Source organism: Heliangelus exortis, chromosome 21 (genome assembly GCF_036169615.1).
Source record: "Heliangelus exortis chromosome 21, bHelExo1.hap1, whole genome shotgun sequence".
Lineage (NCBI taxonomy): Eukaryota > Metazoa > Chordata > Aves > Apodiformes > Trochilidae > Heliangelus > Heliangelus exortis.
In genome coordinates, this window is record NC_092442.1 from 1270826 (window position 1) to 1290161 (window position 19336).

The window sequence follows — 19336 nt, forward strand, 5'->3', positions numbered from 1 at the left end:
TCCTCCACAGCCATATCCAAACCATTTTCCACCTTGGCACAACTTCAGCTTTATTGCACGTTCTAGAAAGTCAGAGCCAGATCTGCAGCCAGGTGATCAGTCAGCAGGAAAGCAGAGAGGACTCTCCTGGCCTCTCTGAGTGTCTGAGAGCCTCCAGCACCACAGGCAGTGTCCTGGGCTGGTACCACCCCACATTCCTGCCACCACCACTGCGAGGTGGTGGGAGAGCTTAGCTGGGTGGAGGTCCCTCTGTGCTCAGCTCCAGGAGTCCCAGGGGTGGGAGAAGGCCATACAGACAGGATCAGGCTCCACAGGAGCCAGCCAGTCCAGGCTGAGCCCTTCCTCAAATCCCAGAGGCCTGTGCTTGGAGCTCCTCAGGTCCCATGTGGTTCTTACAAAAACCCTGGTCCCCAGGGCTAGGGCAGTGCCAGGAATTTTACAACAGCAGTGATGAATTCCTCAAATTTATCCTGATGGACTATGTGGCCTGCACCCTCGATGTACTGGACATCTGCCCTGGGGAAGAGGCGTTGGATCTCGGGGTAGTCTTGGGAGCTGCAGGACAAGGGAACACCAGAGTCAGCATGGTCAGAGGCCCATCCAGGTGTCTTCCCTCACCCTCCCCAGGTAGAGGGAGATCCCAGGTCTGACCAACTCCCCTTCCCTGCTGGGAAAGGCTGGGGTTGTCCCAAGGTTCTCCCTTGCTCTCCAGCCTTCTGATGTCACCAGCTGCTGGAGGCACGGAGCTTCAGGACCTTCCCCATGGTGAGGGCTTCCTCCCACCCAGGAGAGCTGCAAAAGAGCACAAGGGGCCAAACCACGGACTTGGAACAGCTTCTTTCCAGTCCCACCTGATATAGCGGGAGCTGGATCCTCCCAAGAAGAGTGCAGGGCCAGGATACGGCTTGTGGAAGACAGGGAAGTTCATGATATCTGACAAGTGGTGGGAAATGGCCTCCAGGTTCACCCTCCAGACGCAGCGACCCTCCACCTCCACCAGGTTGGTGAGGAGGAACTGCCTCAGCTCTGGATGCTGCCAGAGGAAGGAAAGGTGCCATAAAAATCATACAAGATGCCCTAATACCCTCTGTCCTCCCCTCCATCTGGTTCTGACCATCTTGAATGCTGTCACATCCCCATCCTGCAGCCCTCATGAGATGCCCCCAGCTGCCCATGACACCCGGGAGTGAGCAGGGGTGAAAAGAGTCCTCTTGGGACCATGACCCTTGGGTGCTAGGGACAGGCTGGGAGTGCAAACCCCAAAGAGGGGGGGATTTCCTACCTGGACCACTGGCCGCAGCTGATCATCAGCCATCTGGCGAGCTGCAGACCGTGAGACACCATCTGGGATCTTCACTGACTTCATGGCAGAGATGTAGGCAGAGAACTCCGAGACAGGTGTGGTTATGGCAGGACTGATGTCCACAGAGATGAGGCGCTCCACCAGGCCTGGCTGGGGACACGAGCAGGGCAGATAGATGCCAGCCAAGACCAGTGGGACTGGGCACAGGGCTCTGCTGGAGACTCCAAGCTTCCTCCTGCCTCACTAAAGGCTCCACATGCCCTTCCTCAAGTTCCTGTTACCCTGTGCCTGGGCATGGGAGACCTCCAAGCTGCCTTGGAATCAGTGTGGAAGGACAGGGCTGCCAGACAGAGACTTCTGCCCCTAGAGCAGGGCAGTACTCCTGACCCTGATGGAGAAGATTCATCCTCTGGGGGACTATGGGCAATGTCAGCACAGGTGACCAGCTCCTACAGGTGCCACCCCATCCCCACAGACCCCCGAGGTTTGCTCCCACCAGCCCCAGCAGCCTTGCTCCTGCCCACCTGCTGCAGGGCCAGCGTCATGGCCGTCTTGCCCCCCATGCTGTGTCCCAGCAGGATGCACTTGGTGATGCCCAGGCGGCTCAGGAGCTGCTGCACGTCCAGGCTCATGGCTTCGTAGGTCATCAGCGGGCTGTGGGGGCTGCTGCCGTGATTCCGGGCATCCAGCGTCAGCACCTGCCTGGGCCGGGGCACCGGGTCAGCCCCCGCCCGCGGTACCGCCAGTCCCTCCCGCGCCTCTCCGGTGCCTCACCTTGCCCGCGCCGCGCTGCACCAGCGCCTTGGCCACCGTCTGGAAGTTACCACGGTTACCGAAGAGCCCGTGGAGCAGCACCAGGGGCGGCCGGTCCCGGTCGGACCCAAACTCTGCATGGGCCAGCGGCACCGCGCTGCGAGGAGAGAACGGGTTGGGGGCTGGGGGCGGGGCCAAGGCCCGGGGGCGGGGCCAAGGGGAAGCCCCGCCCCCCCCCGCGGGGGAGCTGAGGTTCGGATCCAGCCCTTCCTCTCGGGACCCTCGTTCCCCTCTCTCGTACCCCTCCCTCCCCCCTGTGGCCGGGCCCTTACGTCACCACGGAGCGGGCGCTGGCGGGCAGCGAACCGGGGCGCAGCCAACGCGCCGGGGCGGGGCCGGGGCCAGGGCCGGGGCAGCGGATCAGCCGGCGGAGCATGATGGCGGCGGCGGGGGCGGCGGGGGCGGCGGGCAGTGACGTAGCGCACGTGGGTGGCCCCCCCCTTCCCTCTCCGCAGGCGCCCCCTGGCGGCGGGAGGGCGGCGCGGCGGTGCGGGCGGGGACAAGGTGACACCGGTGGCTGCCCGCCCCTCCCCGCCCTCCCCGGTGCCGGGTCGGTCCCGTCGGGCCCAGCCGGGCGGCACCGCCCTGCCACGGCCCCGCCGATCCTTATCGCTGCTAGCGGGAGCGGGGCGGGGAGGCTGGGAATGCGAGCGGGCAGACGGGCTGCCCGGCGGCGGGGCCAGCAGCACCTCCCCGGGCAGCGCTTCCCCGGCCGGGGCGGGCAGCCCCCGGGCAGGCTGCGGCAGCCGGGGAGCCGCTGCGCCCCGCGGGCAGCGCAGGATCCGTCCCTGCCCCTGCGGAGCCTCCGTCCCCTTTGTCCCTGCCCGCTGGAGCATGGCGGCAGGCGGGGGCTGGGCCGGGGAGCGGTTCCGCCGGGCGGCCTCGCCCCAGCTTCTGCTCCGGGGCCAGGGGGAGCGCCCCGGGCTCCCCTCGCCGCAGCCGGACTTTGGACCCGGCGGGCCGGGAGCGGTGCCGCCTCCTGCCCGCCGGCTCCGGCCACCTCTCCCCTAACGGGAGAGACCCCGGCGGGGTGAGGCGGGGCTGCTGCGGGGAACCCTGTCCCCAAAGTGCGTACACGGGGGGGCTCCTGGGGGGCTGCAGCCCCGGCCACCCCTCTTCGCACCCGCTGGGATTCTGCCCCCCCCTCCAAGGATACTCGGGCTACCAAAACAGGACACGTTTATTGACAAATGTAACCGGTACAGACCACGCGTAACAGGGACAGACGGTGCCCGGCCGGTGACCGGGGGGGGAGGGGAGGGCGGCACTGTCCCGTCCCGCCAGCCGCCGCTTCTCCCGACGATCCGAAACCGCCTCGTGCTTAACCGAAACCGTCTCTATTTACACAGCCCGGCCCTGACCCCGCGGCCGGTCCCGTCTCCCCCTTCTGCCCCCCAGCCCCCCCGCTGCCGCCTGTCCCAGCCCCGTGGAGGGTGACGAGGGTCCCGGGACAGGGTGGGGGTTTGTGGGGGATACCGGGGGGACCCGGAGGGCTCAGACATAGTTCCTCTTGTCGTAGCTGGTGACGGCGGAGCGCGGGGCGGAGTAGGCCACCTTTCCCGTGGGGTACCTGTCATCTTTGGGGGGGCAGGAGCAGCAGAGCAGGGCCCCCCCCAGCATCAGGAGGGCAGAGGCCGCCCAGCCCACGTAGAGCGAGGTGCCCAGCTCCCGCTTCTGCGCGTCGATCACCAGTGGGTTGTAGAAATCCCGGATGATGGTGTTGGCCGACCAGGAGACGGGGATGAGGTTCATAACGCCAGAGAGGAGGAAGATGACGCCAGAGACGATGGTGATCTTGGCCTTGGTGCTCTCATCCTCCACGCAGCGGGTGCACTGGGCGCCCACGATGGCCACCATTAAGCCCAGGACGGCCAAGACGATGGCTACCACCAGGAGGGCACGGGCGGCTTGCAGGTCCTGCGGCAGGGCCAGCATGGAGTCGTAGACCTTGCACTGCATCTGCCCCGTGCTCTGCACCACGCAGTTCATCCACAGCCCTTCCCAGATGATCTGGGCCGTCACGATGTTGTTGCCGATGAAGGCCGTCACCCTCCACATGGGCAACGCGCAACAGATAATGCTGCACAACCAACCCAGCACCGACAAGGCCACCCCGCCGATCTCCAACCCCATCGACATGGTGGCCGCTCTGCTGCCGTGCTCCAGGCAATGGCGGAGAAGAACCCACGGACCGAAGCTGTTGCCGTCACCCTTCACCGCTTGCAGCCCTTGGGGGATCAGCTTACACCTGGGTGCACCTGCGCTTATAAGGGCTGGCGGGGCCAGCTCCAGCGCCCGCCCGGGGTGGGGTTTCGCTGCTGGACGCTCCTCTCCTCCGTCACCCACGTCCCACACCCTCCCCTTTGTTTGCAGAGATGGCGCCGGTTGCCAGAGAAGGGCGTGAGGGGGGAGAGAGGCCACCTGCCGCAGCCATCCCCTTCGTTTAGGGATGATGGGTACCAGGAAGCAAAGCCAGCATCTCACTAAGACCCACCGAACCCTGATGAGGACCTGGAAGTCCCTCAGCCTCACCATTCCTGCCCTAGAGGTGCCAGGGGGTCAGGGTTTGGTTTATGTCTGGAGCGTCTTATCAGCACTCACGTTTCACTGGGTTTCGGTGAGCAGCCGGGCACCTTTGCATCACCGTGCAAAGTACAACCCCTTTGCCATGATGTGATGCTCATTGCTTCAGAACCACCATCCCAAGGGACCCGTGGGTGCTCCCTGCCTGGCTGGGTGGGAGCAGGAAGGAGGGGATCAGGCTGGGGGGCTCCCTTGCCTTGCCCTTCCTGCTCCCTCCCTGCCGGGCAGGGAGCGCCAGCAGAAATCCCCTGACCGGATGATAAATATCTTTACTCATCCTGCTGAAATATTTCGGCCTTGAAGGAAGCAGATAATGCACGTAACTACCCTAGCAGTGTCACCCTGTCTACCTGAGTGAGCAGTCAGTGAAGGGAAAAAAACAAAAACAAAAGAAACAAAGCAGGTGAAGGCAATCTGCCCACAGCCACGCTCAGACCTGGCAGCAGCAGCCCCATGGCTGTAGGGTGTGTGTATGTCCCTTATCAACTGTCCCCCCAGCCTCACATGCCAGAGGTTGTGCCATCACTTCCAGCCCCCAGCCCCCAGCCAGATGCAGGCTTAATCCTGCCTGTTCCCTGCCTGCAGCAAAATCTCCCCTACAACTCATTAACTACTCAAGAGCACAGTGGGATGCTCTCAGCTGGTGCTGCAGAGGGGAGCGCTGGAGAGCACCCGAGGGCTGTGAGGGGGGAGCCCTGTGGCTGCCCGACTGTACCCCCACAGCACCCCAACAACCCATAGAAGGGTTTCAGATCCCTCCTAGCACTCTGCAAGCTTGTACCTGGCTAGGTCAACTTCTGCTGCCCTGCACCACTTTGCCAGTGGTGTCAGCCCCTGACACAGCACAACACCCCAACACCCCAAATCTGGCTGCTCGTGTCACCCCGTGACACACCCAGCACATCATTCCCATCTGTGTTGGCCTCCAGCCCCTTGCAGCACCCTGTGTCTGACCTCTGCCACCCTGTGACATGCTAGCCAGGCTAGCCTCTGCCAACACACGGCATCCCCAAAATACCCTGTGTCTGGCCAGGTGAGCTTCTGTCACCCCACTGCACCCCCAGTCACCCCACCGAGGGCACTCTGAGCCTCTCACATCTGCCCAGGGTTGGTGGCTGTGGGGGTACCCAGGGTGACCTGGTTTGTGCTGCTGAGGGGGCCATGCAGCATCCCAGGGCCTTGTGCCCTTGTCACTGAGGGGTAACTGGGGTCCTGGGCCTTGGGGACACCTTGGGGTAATTGGAATGCCAGTGCTGCTGGCAGGTGATAGTGGGTCTGGGCTGGGCCAGAGCCCTGCAGGTCTGCAGGCAGTGGTGCTGGCAGCACACAGCTCAGGGAGGGCTGTGCCAGCACCCCGGGGTGCAGGTGCACAGACACGTAAACTCACACCCCCTCTGCTGGCAGAGACACCCCGACACGCTCAGACAGACAAACAGACACACAGACGAGGCAAACAGGCACTTGATGGCAGTACCGGTGCACACACATGCACCCACGGCTGCCAAGACACCCGTGGCTGAAGGGGCAGGGCTGTGGGGTGGTGTGTGTGGGCTGTGGGCAGGGCAGGGGGACACCACAGGTACACGTGTAGGGCACGGGGGAAATCTCCTGCAGGGTGTGGGACGGGGAACACAGCAGGCAGGGCTGTGGGGCAGTGGGGATACCCCAGGCAGGTCTGTGAGGGAGAAGATTAGGATATTTCCATCAGGGGTATAGGGCAGCAGGATACCCCTGGGGTCGAGCCTACTGGGTCAGCAATGGGGTGAGACTTGTCAGGCAAATCACCACAGCCCCCAACCCTGCAATCAGAGCCCCACATACCATGTCCCCACTTTGTCATCCCAAATTGTCCAAAGTACAGGCTGTGTGCAGCACTGTGCCAGCCTGGGGCAGCAGCTGCTGCCTGACTCATGGCTGAGGAAGGGGCAATCACTGGTGTTTCGGGGTGCTGGCTGCCATTGTGTGCTGCACGATGCATTCTTGTGGCAAGCAAATCAGCTTGCTGGTGTTCACCGAAAGCTGCAGAATAGGGCCAGCATCCCTCAGGGGTTCTGGAAGTATCCCCATCTTGCCTGCTGCCCTGTCCTCCTGCCCCAGTGAAGCCCTTCTACTCCCTCTTTGCAGCTGGGAAGAGATGGGGAGCATCCCCCATGGCAAGTTCCCTGGGATGGGAACAAGGTGGAGTGGCCACACGGATCCACCAGTGACGTGGGGACAGGTTTGCCACCACCCCACCACCCTCCCCTCGTGATGTGGTGACCCTGAAACAAAGGTCAGACCCAAATGTCATGAGAGCATCTCTGGTTTGGCGTCCCGAGCTGTGGTGAGAACACCTGCACTTGGAGGCGGGGGGAACACACACCACGAGCATCCTCCTGTCCCCCCCACGTACCCAGTGCCCTGGGGGGGAGCAGGAGGTGACAGCAGAAACCTCCCCGGGAGCCGCGGGGCCGCGTCCCACTCACGTGTGCCCATCAGAGTTTGGGGTGTTCCCTCTCCCCTGCGGCCTCGGCAGTGACGGCACGTTTACCCCGGGGGACCTGGGCAGGGACAGTAAATGCTGCCTCGGCTGCTTATATTTCAGGCGCGGGGCTGCTGGCTCTGCCCCGGCCAGGGCACACAGGCAGCCCATTGTTGAAGCCCCTTCGGCGGCGGCGGGGAGCAGGTGAGGCAGCTCCGAGCATCAATGGCAGCTCTGTCCGCGGCGGGTGGGACGGGGCTGCCCGGGGAGCAGGGGGCGGCGGGGGCCACGGGCTGAAGGGACCTGGCAAAGGGGCTGGCAGCTCGCCTGGGGGATGCCAGGGTGCCCAAAATCTCAGCGTGCCCCGGGCTTCCCCATCCCAGGGCTTTCGCAGCATCTCACTTCCCCTGTGCATCACTCACCAGGACCCCCCCATCTCACACCCCTTCCTGAGCCGTGGCCATCAGCTCCCCCATCCCTCTGACAGCCACCTCGGGCATATTTTCCCCGTTCAGAGTCACTTTTTTCTTAGCAATTTAGGCAGCACTTCTATTTTCAGAGTGCCTTCAGGCCAAAGGTCCCATTTCTTGCAGCAGCCCTCGCTGCCTGCCTGCTGCATCCCCGCCCCCGGGGACCCTGCAGCTCCCAGCACCTGGCTCCTCTCCTGCCCAGCCGATAAGACTTTGCTTTCCCACAGCAGGGAACAACCTGACTCTGCATATTTGAGCCAGTCGGACAGAGGGACGGGGGTGGGAGCGTGGGGTGGGTTTGTTGGGCAAGGACTTTTTTTGGGAATATTCATTCTCCAGCCTGTCAATAACAAATCCCCGGCTGTCCAGCTCTGTGCTGGCTGAGTGGGAGAGAGCTGGTGGCCCTGCCTTGGTGTGTTGGATGTGAAGCTGGAGATCCTGGTGGATCACGTCTCACTGGCAACTCTTTGGGACCTCGAGGTAGCTGGGGCAGTGAGCTCGTGTGCAGTTGGGTGTGTGTGAGAGGTGGGAATGTCACCCATGTCCCCACTGGGAATGTCCCCAAACTCTCTCCCTGTGTGGTGTCCTCTGCCCTGAGCAAGGCCAGGGTGGCATGGCCTCCTCCAGCAGTGTCTGGCATCACAGTGACACTGGGTTTCATGCCACTTCCCTGCCCAGGGGTGGCCTCACTGCCCAGCCATGAGGCTGCAGCATGTCCCCAGCCCAGTGAAGGAGGGATGACTGGTGGAGAGTGTTTCTTGAGCCACAAAGGGCTGGTGACCAATGCACTGGGACCTGGACTACTTACTTACCTCTCTGACCCTCCCAGCAGGGGCTGGATGGACCTATCCTGCAACTCCTGATGGACTTGGGGCAGGGCTCCCACACCTGGCTGGGTGCAGGGGCAGGTGCTGGGTGGCAAAGGCTTGGGATGAACACTCAGTTTCGGCATGCAGGAGGTCCCTGCTGAGCAGGTGGGCTGTGGTCCCATCACAGCATGTTCCTGCGCTATGTCCCCTTGCACGTGGCACTGAGATGAAGCCAGGGCTGAGGTCCTGCAGGATGATCCAGGCATGGGCAGCTGGGAAGGGGCTGTGAGGATGGTATCCATGTGGTGACAGCCCCAGTTGGTGAATGTTGAGCATCCTCATGTTCAGCACAAGTTGGAGGCAGGGTTCTGTCAGTGGCTGCTCGTCCACTCCTGGCTGAGCCTCTGTCCTTCTGTCCCTCTCTCCTGCTGGCTGGCAGTGCCGGGGACACAGGGCTGGCTGTGCTGGCCAGACAAGTGTGTCACTGGGAGACGTGGGGAAGGGCACAGGGGCTGTTTCGGAGTGGCAGCCACCAGTTTGAATATATGCCATGTTCTGGCTTTAATTACAGTAATCGGCTGTCGGAGGGCTGTGCTGGCGCCTGCTCTGGCTCCCAGGGGGACTGTGAGCAGCTCAGGCGTCTGATGCTCTGTGCGTGGAGGAGTTCCTGTCTGCATCTTGCTATTTGTCCCCAGCCCAAAGGCAAGTCCCCACACGCCTGCAGGGACACAGCCCGTTCAAGGTGCACACACGTGGGCACATGCCTCTATCCAACCTCAAACAATTCCGTGGTTACAGCAGCCAGCTGAGAGGTGAGAGCCATGCTCAGCCTCCGGCAGAGTCCGGCACCTGCAGGGATGCTCTGGAGCCCCACAGATTAAAGGGAGCCCTTGACCACAAGGCTCAGGCCCAGGGTAGGCACGCTGGTATGTGAGCAATGCAGGCACAGACAAATGACCCAACCCAGCAGGGTCAGGTGCCTAACAGTCGGGATCCTGTCTCATCCCCCTGGGTCAGGGTCTGCAGCAAGACCTGAATTCTCAGGTGCCTGGGCTCTGCCCTGCCTGTTCCTGCCATGCCAGGCACAAGCATCCCCAGACCAGGTGCTGTTGGCATCTTCATGGCACCATAGGCTGCCTGGCTCATGGCAGTGTTAGGACAGGATACCTGGAGACATCCCAGTGTGAGCAGTGGCAGCTCTAGAGCCCTCCACACCAAACAATTAGCACAAGTTGTTGGATCGTATCAGTAACCCCAGTGCTCAGGGAAACTAAGATAATCTCAGACCCTCTTATCTTTCCAGAGGCCTGGGATTAAGGTCAGGTGGTGAAATAGTGCAATGTCCATCTGTCCGTCTTTGTCATCTGTCTGGTCTTGTAATGAGCCCGCGTGGATGCTAGAGGGGCTTTAGAGAGATTAGGGAGGGGGTGTGTGCAGAGGGGCTCATGGAGTCATGAAGGAGAGGTTGGGCAGTGCCCTAAGCATTGGCACTGGTATTGGCACTGGCACTGGCATCAGCACAGCCTGGCCAGTGGGTACAGCCAGCTGTGGCAAAATGCTGGCAGCTCTACGTGGCACTGCTGGCCCTGCTGTCCTGCCTGTGCCTGGCAACCTGGTCCCCATTGGGCCACTGGTGGCACTGGGGCACTAAAGGCCACCTTTGCTGCCAACCCACCAAGGTAGCACAAGGCAGTGCAGTGGGATGCTGGCAGGGCTGGGACCGAGGGCTTCCATGCAAATGCCAGCTCAGCAGCAGAGAACAAGGTAGGGTGGGTTTTGGGGATGCCCCCCCCCTTGCCCTGGGCAGTGCTGTCTCTCCTTCATAGTGAGCCAGCAGCCACTCCAACCGGTTTGTGGGTCTGGGTGGTGACACCTCCTGCCCCAGGCCTGATGAAGGGCTGGGAATTGCTGGCATGGATGCCAAGAAACAAACAAGAGCTGCTTGTGTCCTGCCGGGCATGGAGCCCAGCAGCAAAGCAGGGACAGCCTGCATCTTCTCTGCCACAGGACTGCAGGGGGACAGAAGTTCTAATGCCACAGGAGCAGATGCCCCACAAGCTGGGGGAGGGAAACTGAGGTACAAAGGCAAAGAGGATCCCCATATGGGTGTTGGAGCAAGAGGTGCTGGCAGTGATGGCAGGCACACTGATTCCTGGACCACAGCTCTTCCCCTTCAGCCCAGCGGCTGCCCTTGACATCTCCAAGCTGCTCCAGAGGGATGCACTCCTGCACCTGGGTGGTCTGATCCCAGTCCGCTGAGAGTTCTCCATGGGAGCAGCCAGGATATTAAGTGTCATTGCTGCAGGGAGAAACGCAAGTGGAGGAATCCCGGGAAACTGGTTTTACCCCTCTGTCCGGTGCAGGCGGCAGGACGGCGGCTGCGGCAGCGCTCCTCCCTCAGCGAGGGCATATAATGCCTGCCATGGCCCCGTGGGACAGCACTGCTCTGCGGGAGGTGGGCAGGGGTGCTGGCAGCGGGCAATGGCCTCCATGGGGCTGCAGGTGCTGGGCATTGCCCTCTCTGTCATCGGCTGGCTGGCCTCCATCCTCTGCTGTGCGTTGCCCATGTGGCGGGAGACGGCCTTCATCGGCAACAACATCGTGGTGGCCCAGATCATCTGGGAAGGGCTGTGGATGAACTGCGTGGTGCAGAGCACGGGGCAGATGCAGTGCAAGGTCTACGACTCCGTGCTGGCCCTGCCGCAGGACCTGCAAGCCGCCCGTGCCATGGTGGTAGTGGCCATCGTCTTGGCCGTCCTGGGCACCCTGCTTGCTGTCACTGGCGGCAAGTGCACCAACTGTGTGGAGGACGACACCGCCAAAGCCAAGGTCATGATCCTCTCTGGCATCATCTTCATCGTCGCCGGCACCCTCATCCTCATCCCCATCTCTTGGTCGGCCAACACCATCATCCAGGATTTCTACAACCCACTGGTCACCAACTCCCAGAAGCGGGACCTGGGGTCATCCCTCTACGTGGGCTGGGTGGCCTCTGCTCTCCTGCTGCTTGGGGGGGGGATCCTCTGCTGCACCTGCCCACCCCGGGCTGAGAAGCCCTACGCTGCCAAGTTCACGGCTGCTCGCTCACTGCCAGACAGCAACTACGTCTAGGAGCCGCTGTTCCTGCCTCAACTCCCCTCCCAGCCGCCCGATGGAGCCGGGACCTCCCGGGGCGCCCCTGGCCCACAGACCCCCCCTGGCTGGGCTGGGAGCTGGCGGGGAGCCAGGGCAGGGAAGGCTGTGGACGTGCGAGAGAGAGCAGACAGAGCTGCCTTTGTTCACCGTGGGATTGAAGCTGGTTCTTTAATCTCGGTTGAGACAGGGAACAGGGAGATCCTGTCCTGGCTGCCTCCCTCCCCCAACCTCCCCTCCGGCAGGGGTCCGCTCCCCCGTAGCGCCCAGTGCAGCATCTTCTCTGCCAAAACACCTGAGCTTTCCTGGGGTATTTCCTGGCTGCTGGTATCGGGCTGTGCTGTGCGGTGATGCAGCTCCCGGGGGCCCTTCCCGCGGGTGGCACTGGGCTCTCGCTGGGTAACCCCCTCCCTCCCGGGGTGGGCATCGGTGCCGGTGGGGACACTAAACCTGTCCCACACGGTCAGGGGGAAGAACCAACTCTGCAAACCCCGGCAGGGTCTCTCCGGGGCAGGGGCTTCGTTAGCCTGGGAATGAGGGCGCAGCGGCCGGTCTGGGGGGTGGGAGTGGAGTGGGGCTGTGTCCCGCATGGGACCGGGGTAGCCCCGGAAAGGGGATGTGCCCAGCCCCCTCCTCCCCCTCCCTGCATCCCCCGAGTGGGGTGGTGCTCGGGCTGGGGCAGGCGGGGTGCCCCGTCCTTCCCACATTAAACGGCCGCTGCTCTGCCCCGCTGTGCTTTGCTGTTCTTTACCATCCCCAACACCCGTCTCGGGTGGGAGATGGACAGCCCGGTGCTCCTGTGCCGCAGCCCCCCCTTCCTCCCCCCCCGGAGATCCTCAGGTCTGTTCTCTGGAGCCCCCGTGACCCCGGCCGTACCCCGACGTCTATCCCAGCATCAGACATCGCTCCCCTCCCCGGGCCACCCCGGCTCCCCGAGGGGGTGGCAGAGGTGAGTGGTGGCAGCTGCGTCCCAGCTGGGCTGCCCCACGCCTGTCCCACCCGAGCAGGCAGAAAGCGCCGGGCGGTGGCGAGGGCGGGTCGGGGCACGCTGGCCTTGGGGCCACCAGCAGCCCCTGCTGGGAGCACCCTGGGGCCGGCGTGGGCAGCGCTGGGTGTTTTGCCTATCTTGTTTCCGGCAAGGCAAGATGTGCTGGGGCGCAGCCGGTGCTACACCCGCTTGGGAACGTCCTTCCCTGCACACCCCGAGTTGTCCTTCCCTCACAGCTCGGGGTGTGCAGGGATGGTGGGTGGTACTGGCTGCCTGGTGACTGACAGGGTCTGGATGCCTCACCTGAATCAGGAGCCTTCCGGACTCCCAGCTCCTCCATCCTTTTACTGGGAATGGTAATGGTGGAAAGGGCTTGTGTGGCCCCGTGGGGCTGGTGGCCAGGCTGGTGAGTGCAATGCTGTGGTGAGCATCCCTGCCAGAACACGGAGGGAACCACCTGTCCCTGCTGTGGGCTGTTGTGTGCTCTGTTTTTGCTGGCTCTTGTCCTGCTGGGCAGGAAGGGTGCTTGGCCAGGATGGCTTCCCACTGTCCTACCCCCTCTGAGCTCCCAGGAGGCTGGTCTCTCTTTCTCTGGGAGAAGGACTTCATGTTTGAGCCAAAGATACTTTCATGGACCAGGGAGGCGAAGCCCCAGCACCAGACATCCACTGGGATGTGATGGGTGAAACGGGAAGGAGCAGGGACACCACAGGGCAGAAGTTGCTGGAGAAACTGAAACCAGGACCAGAGAAACCATGGTGAAACCTCCTGCGTGCCACAGGGTGTGCCGGGCACAGCAGATACTGCCACTCAGGGCTCATAAAAACTCAGCTGGTCCCAGGTGCCAAGCATGGGTGCCAGAACCCACGGGTGCCAGAACCCACGGGTGCACTCTGACACCTGGCAGCGTGGGGGCTCTGCTCCTTGTGGGGCTAAGCAGCAATTTGGGCCATGGCAACCATGTGTGGAGTCATCAGTGTGTCCCCCTGTACCAGCCACCCCTCTTATCCAGGGCTTACAGGGGTGATGCCTGTGGTGACCCCAGGCTCCCAGCCCCTTGTTGGGGGTTTGCCCTCGTCAGTGCTGTTCCTGGTGCAAAAGTGGAGTGGGTATCACTGAAATTGCTGAGCACCACAGCGTGGTGGAGGCAGAGCTGAGCTCTGACTCATTTCCAGCACCCTAGAGAGGAAATCCTGGGTCCAAAGGGTGCTGCAGTATGGCTGAGAGGGCAAACCAAGCCTGCCCTGGAATGGGTGCTGCAGGGATGGCAGGAGCTGCCTTGCTTGCCCGAGCCCCCAGCACCCGTGGCTGAGGAGGGCAGGGAGGCTACAGCATCAGGTGGGGGTGGGGGTGGGTGAGGGGTTGCCATGGCAGTTCACGGGGGGACCAAGGGTTGTCTGCACTTTAGAACACGCTGTGCTGGGCACCACAATCCTCTTGTTGTGCTCCCCAAAAGCCATCCCCTGCCTCACCATGCACATGGCCCAGCTGGGTGGGCAATGGGGGAGGACAGCCCTGTGCCACAGCGATGTTGCAGGGGCAACCTTGGGGCTTGGGTGCTCAGTGCCACACGTGTCCCCGTGCCATCCTGCAGCACTGCTGCGTGCCACTGTGTCCCCATGCTGGTCTGAAGCTGTTCCCACCCAGGTGGGGCATGGGACACACCAGCACGAAGCCCCCTGACTCTGGGTTGTGGCTGTGACTCTGTGCCCTGTCCCTGCAGGTGCTGTCCATGGCCATGATGACAATGCAGCTGGGTGGGCTGATGCTGGCCATACTGGGCTGGCTGGGCTCCATCCTCACCTGTGCACTGCCCATGTGGAAGGTGACAGCCTTCATCGGCTCCAACATCGTGGTGGCTCAGGTCTTTTGGGAAGGGCTGTGGATGAACTGTGTGTACGAAAGCACGGGGCAGATGCAGTGCAAGGCCTACGACTCCCTGCTGGAGCTCACCTCTGACTTGCAAGTGGCTCGTGCCTTGGTGGTCACTTCCATCTTCGTCGCTGCCTTCGCCTTCCTCACTGCCCTCTTGGGTGCAGACTGCACCCGTTGTGTGGACGACAAGGGCACCAAGACCAGGATCTCCATCGTGGCAGGTGTCATCTTCGTCCTGGCCAGCATCATGCTGCTCATCCCCGTCTCCTGGTCTGCTAACAGCATCGTCAGCAACTTCTACAACCCCATGGTGCCCGAGGCCCTCAAGAGAGAGCTGGGGGCTGCCCTCTACATTGGCTGGGCCTCCAGTGCCCTCCAGCTTTTTGGTGGGGGCATCCTGTGCTGCTCAGGACCCCCATCCCAGCAGGACCCTTACCCCAAGAAGTACAGAGCAGTGAAAACCTGCAGCTCGATGGGCTACCCCATGCAAGACTATGTGTGAGCCACCGTGCCTGGATGCCAGCTCCAAGGAGAGTCCCATTGTCCCCCTCCTGCTTACACGTGCTGTCCCCCTGCCCACATATTGCCTCCTCCTGCCTGTCCCCATGCTAGCTGCTCCCCTGGCATGGGCCTCCCACCTGCCTGTCCCTGGCACAGGGGCTGCACTCACAATGCATGATAAACATCTTGGTGCCACCAAGGCTGCCTGGGCTCATTTCAAAGCTGCGTGGAGCAGGGGGGATGGTGAAGTGTCCCATGGGTGTCACAGCCCCAGCTCCTGGCATGTGCTCACATCCCTACAAGGATGCAGTGGCAGGGAGATGGGGTTGGGAGTCAAGAGGGGCATGAGGGGGGACACCAGGCTCCCAGAGCTGGGTCCTTTGAGCCCCCAGGGACTACGAGGATACACCAGAGAAAGGCCAAGACCCCTCTCCCCAGCTCCTGGTTGCCCTTCCCTGCCCACCCCAGTGGATCTGCTGCCCCACTGCTCTGGAAGCCATGCACAGAAGGCAGGCAGTGGGGACAGGGGGTTTATTCAACAGCCAAGTACAGGGGACAGCCATGACACCACAGCTACCCTGTACTGGGGACAAACGGGGTGAAAGGGAAGCAGGAAACTCCCATGGGTGCAGAGACCCCGGGACCTGGGTGGCAACGTTGGAGGGTGACAAGAGCCATGGGGAGCGTGAGTGGGAGACGTGGGATGCCTGAGGTGGGGGAACAGGATCAGATACAGCCACTGACTCTTATCAGGGAAGGAAGTAACTAATTCCACAGGGCCACGGGAATGGGGCGAGTAGGAACAGGTCTATAGGAAGAGAAAAGGAAAAAAGGAAATATCCCAGCAAGAGATTTGGGTAAAAGACTTCCCATGGGAGCAGGGGAGGAGGGGGTGTGGAGGCAGCATAGCAAGAAACTTGGTGAACAGGCTGGGCCAGCAATGCCAGGTGGCTTTCTGGGTGGAGAGAAGCCACCAGTTCCTAAATTCCTTCCCAGCTCCATTTCCCACCCAGACCTTTAACTACAAAGCTGTAGGAAAATAAGAGTTAAGCAGGGATTGCAGGGTGAAAGGCTAATGTGGTGCTTGGAAAGCTTCTTCAGCTGGATGTTGTGCTGGCACAGCTGCTCCTGGTTTGGCTGGGGAGGTCTCCTACACCTCAGGGTGCAGAGCTCACTCCTGGGGAGGATGTGAATGGGGGACCACAGGACATGGTGATGGGGACCCATCTCCAACAGTCCCCAGGTAAAGACCACGGGGGTGTGGGGTGGGGAGGATGATCTAGATTTTGACCATGATGGGTTGAGAGGTGGGCATGATAGGGAGAAGACATCCTGGACAGGAAATGGCACTGAATAGCCAGGTGGGTCTGTGAGATGTCACAGCAAGGGCTCAGGTGTGAGGGACAGAAACTGAATGTCAGAGTTAATGGTGGTGAAACCAGGAGACCCACCCCATGCCGAGGAGGTGTCAAGGTCCCCAAGGCCCAGACCTCGCGGGGGAGGAACTGGGGAAAGCAACAGGGATGTTTACTAAAAGGTACACACCACACCCACACCCCGACCCCCTGAGCCCTGCTGGAGGGCGGGCACGGGGCATTTCCCATGGATGCAAAGCATCCCGGAGATGTTGCCGGTGCCCTGGGTGCTCTCCTCCTCGGAGGTGGCCTTTTCCCAGTGCTCCACCTCCTGGGCCAGCACCCAATGCCAGGCTCCCTGCCTCCCCAGCGCTGCCTCCAGCTCTGCCCGGTACCGCAGGCTGGACGGGTTGGTCTGGCTGGTCAGGCAGAGGGAACCTCCTGTAAGGAGAGGGGACAGGTGACACCAGTGGTGTCTCCCGCTGGGGATGGCATTCCCTCGGGAAGGAGGAAGCAAAGAGAGGCAGTGACACCCTGCCAGGAGCCAGCTGGCAGGCCACTGGGCAGGGGACAGGCAGGGCAGGGGGCCAGCGGGCAGGGGACAGGCCTGAGCACAGGCTGCCATGGCTCGGGAGTGCCACGGTCACCTCCTGCTGCCTTCCCCTGCCTGACCCCTGCCAGGGCCTGGGATGCCACTGCAGGTCCCTGACTATGCCTGGCAGCAGGGACACGGTCTCACCCCAGATGTGCCACGGGCCAGCGCCTAGCAGGGAACCCACAGCCGCCGGGACTCGGTGTCCCTGTCTGGCCGCTTTGGGGACCGGCGGGGCAGGGGACAGCGGTGTCCCTCTCACCCGGGCTGTGACCCGCAGCAGCTCCGGCAAGGCTGTGACAGGCACCTGCCCCTCGCCCCGGGCCCCACCCACGGTCACGGCATCGCAGTGCTCTGCGGGGACACGCATGGTGTCACGGGGAGGGTCCCCGCGGGGCAGTCCCCACGTCCCCGGTGCCGGCCCGCTACCTGCGGGCAGGGGCACTGCCGCAGCTCCCGGTAGAGCCCGGTGCTCCGCGCCCGCTCCAGCATCCCCGGGCTGCCGTCCACACCGTGCAGGCAGCGGAAGCCGCGGCGTTGGAGCTGCGGGGACAGACGGATGGACGGTACCGTCACCTCTCCGCCCTGCCGGGAGAGTCCCCCCTCCTCCGCCCCCGGTACCTCCCCGGTGCCACAGACTACGTGGAGCAGCCACGCCCGGGAAGGCGGAGGCAACCGAGGCGGCGGCCAAGTGCGGTGCCCGATACTCCAGTGCCGCCGCATTCTGCGGAGCGGGTCAGCGGCGGAACCGAACGGAACGGAATGGAACGGAACGGTCCCGGTGCTCCCGGCTTCCCCAGGTCCGGTACCTGCTCGTAGCAGGCGGCCCAACCATCACACACTAGCAGCAGATCCGACAGCTCCGCACCCCCATGCACCGCCCACACCCGCACCACCAACACCCGCACCGCCAGCACCCGCATCGCCAACACCCGCACCCCCCCCCCCGGCGCCATCGGCACGGCCACGGCTGGCCCCGCCCCTCAGCACTGCTGGCCCCGCCTCCCGCGCTCCATTGGCTCCTCTCTCGTGGCCCGGCGCTCCATTGGTCCGCCCCCGCCAGGCCACGCCCCCCCTTCTGCCCCCGCCCCCGTTAGCGGGAGGGGCGATCGGGGCGCGACCACGTTCGGCGGGCAGGGGGGGAGCAGCGAGCGGCCCAGAACCGGGTGTCCGAGTGCACCGGGGGGTGGCCGCAAGTGTCCCAGGGGGGTGATCGAGTGTGTTGGGTGGGTGACACCAAACACCTTGAGGGGGATCAACGCCAAGTGGTCCAAGAGGTGACCAAGTGTTCAGGCACGGTGACATGTAGTTCCTTGGGGGGGTGACAAGTTCACCGGGGGGGGGGTGACAAGTGTCCCAGGGAGGTCACCTCCAAACCTGCATCTTCTGCTGTTCAGACCCAACACCCAGAGATGAGTGGGTGGTGACAAGGTTTTTCCACCACCAGCAGAACACATCCCGTCCCTCCACACGTGAAGGTGATGTCCTCGGAGCAGCTCCCCCGGTCCCCAGGGCACCCACCCCCTGAGCAGGTCCTGAGGTGCCCACTCATCTCCACTTGCCCAACCACTCCACGGGGTGGTCATTCTGCACTGAGCCCTGCACATGGACAAGATGTAGAGCAGCAGACGGGGTGGGGAATAGGGGACTTGAAACTGACGGAGGAAAAAGATCTCGGCTGTATCAGGTTTGAGGTTTGATCACGGAAAGTGGGACAAGAAATATCACTGAGTGCCAACAGGCACGGGGAGCTGATGCCTTCTCTGTGTCATCTCTGGAATCACAAAATTGTCAGAGTTGGAAGGGACCTCTAGATATGATCTAGTCCAACTCTCCCACTAAAGCAGGGTCACCTGGAGCACAGGACTGCATCCAGGTGGGGTTTGGATGTCTGCAGGGAAGGGGACCCCAAAACCTCCCTGGGCAGCCTGTGCCAGTGCCTCATAGTAAAGATTTTTCTTATGTTTAAATGGCACTTCCTATGTCCTAACTTGTGCCTGTTGCCCCTTGTCCTACCATTGGGAACTACTCAGAAGAGTCTGGCTCCATCCTCCTTGCACCCACTCTTTAGATACCTGTAGACATTAACGAGGTCACCCCTCATCCTTCTCTTCTCCAGACTAAAGATTCCCATCTCTCTCAGACTTTCCATATAAGAGATGTCCCAGTCATCTTCATCACCCTCCTCTGGACTCTCTCTAGTCTCCCTGTCTTTCTGGAACTGGGGAGGCTGCTCCAGGAGCCCAGCATTTGTGACTTTCTGATAAATAAGAGCCATTTGTTACTGCTGGGTACACAGGACCTCAGCTGGAGGAGCTCTCCCTGGGACGTTGCACACCTGGTGCTTGGTGAGTGCTGCACTGGGAGTGACTTTTCTGCTAAACCAGCCTCTGATATTTGTAGAGGGGACATGGTACAGGTTCTAGTTTATGGGACCACCCTCAACTCTTGTGA

General features: G+C 62.4%; 5 protein-coding genes across 6 annotated transcripts; 2 read left to right on the forward strand and 3 right to left on the reverse strand.

Annotated features, from left to right (window-relative positions):
* Nucleotides 1–24: 24 nt before the first annotated feature.
* Nucleotides 25–2897, reverse strand: ABHD11 (abhydrolase domain containing 11). Its single transcript, XM_071765020.1, has 6 exons — nucleotides 2389–2897; nucleotides 2078–2213; nucleotides 1828–2001; nucleotides 1283–1453; nucleotides 852–1033; nucleotides 25–555 (listed from the first exon to the last, which is right to left on the reverse strand). Exons 1-6 carry the CDS (start codon nucleotides 2490–2492, stop codon nucleotides 417–419), a joined length of 906 nt encoding a protein of 301 aa, XP_071621121.1. The 5' UTR covers nucleotides 2493–2897; the 3' UTR covers nucleotides 25–416.
* Nucleotides 2898–3278: 381 nt separating this feature from the next.
* CLDN3 (claudin 3) lies at nucleotides 3279–4384 on the reverse strand. The gene has a single exon (XM_071765019.1). The coding sequence runs from the start codon at nucleotides 4253–4255 to the stop codon at nucleotides 3611–3613; it is 645 nt and encodes a 214-aa protein (XP_071621120.1). The 5' UTR covers nucleotides 4256–4384; the 3' UTR covers nucleotides 3279–3610.
* Nucleotides 4385–7261: 2877 nt separating this feature from the next.
* LOC139806022 (claudin-4-like) lies at nucleotides 7262–15134 on the forward strand. 2 transcript variants are annotated; one of them, XM_071765097.1, is made up of 2 exons: nucleotides 7262–7364; nucleotides 14283–15134. In XM_071765097.1, exon 2 carries the CDS (start codon nucleotides 14292–14294, stop codon nucleotides 14934–14936), a length of 645 nt encoding a protein of 214 aa, XP_071621198.1. In that variant the 5' UTR covers nucleotides 7262–7364; nucleotides 14283–14291; the 3' UTR covers nucleotides 14937–15134. The 2 variants fall into 2 exon arrangements, with proteins under 2 accessions (XP_071621198.1, XP_071621196.1); XM_071765095.1 differs by lacking the exon at nucleotides 7262–7364 and adding an exon at nucleotides 12165–12520.
* LOC139806023 (claudin-4-like) lies at nucleotides 7948–11550 on the forward strand. Its single transcript, XM_071765098.1, has one exon. The coding sequence runs from the start codon at nucleotides 10708–10710 to the stop codon at nucleotides 11548–11550; it is 843 nt and encodes a 280-aa protein (XP_071621199.1). The 5' UTR covers nucleotides 7948–10707.
* A 909-nt stretch (nucleotides 15135–16043) lies between the features above and the next one.
* Nucleotides 16044–17805, reverse strand: METTL27 (methyltransferase like 27). The gene is given in 5 exon segments (XM_071765025.1): nucleotides 16044–16734; nucleotides 17147–17236; nucleotides 17305–17540; nucleotides 17542–17606; nucleotides 17692–17805. Coding segments are annotated over 5 exon segments (774 nt in total). The 3' UTR covers nucleotides 16044–16465.
* Between the last annotated feature and the right edge of the window lie 1531 nt (nucleotides 17806–19336).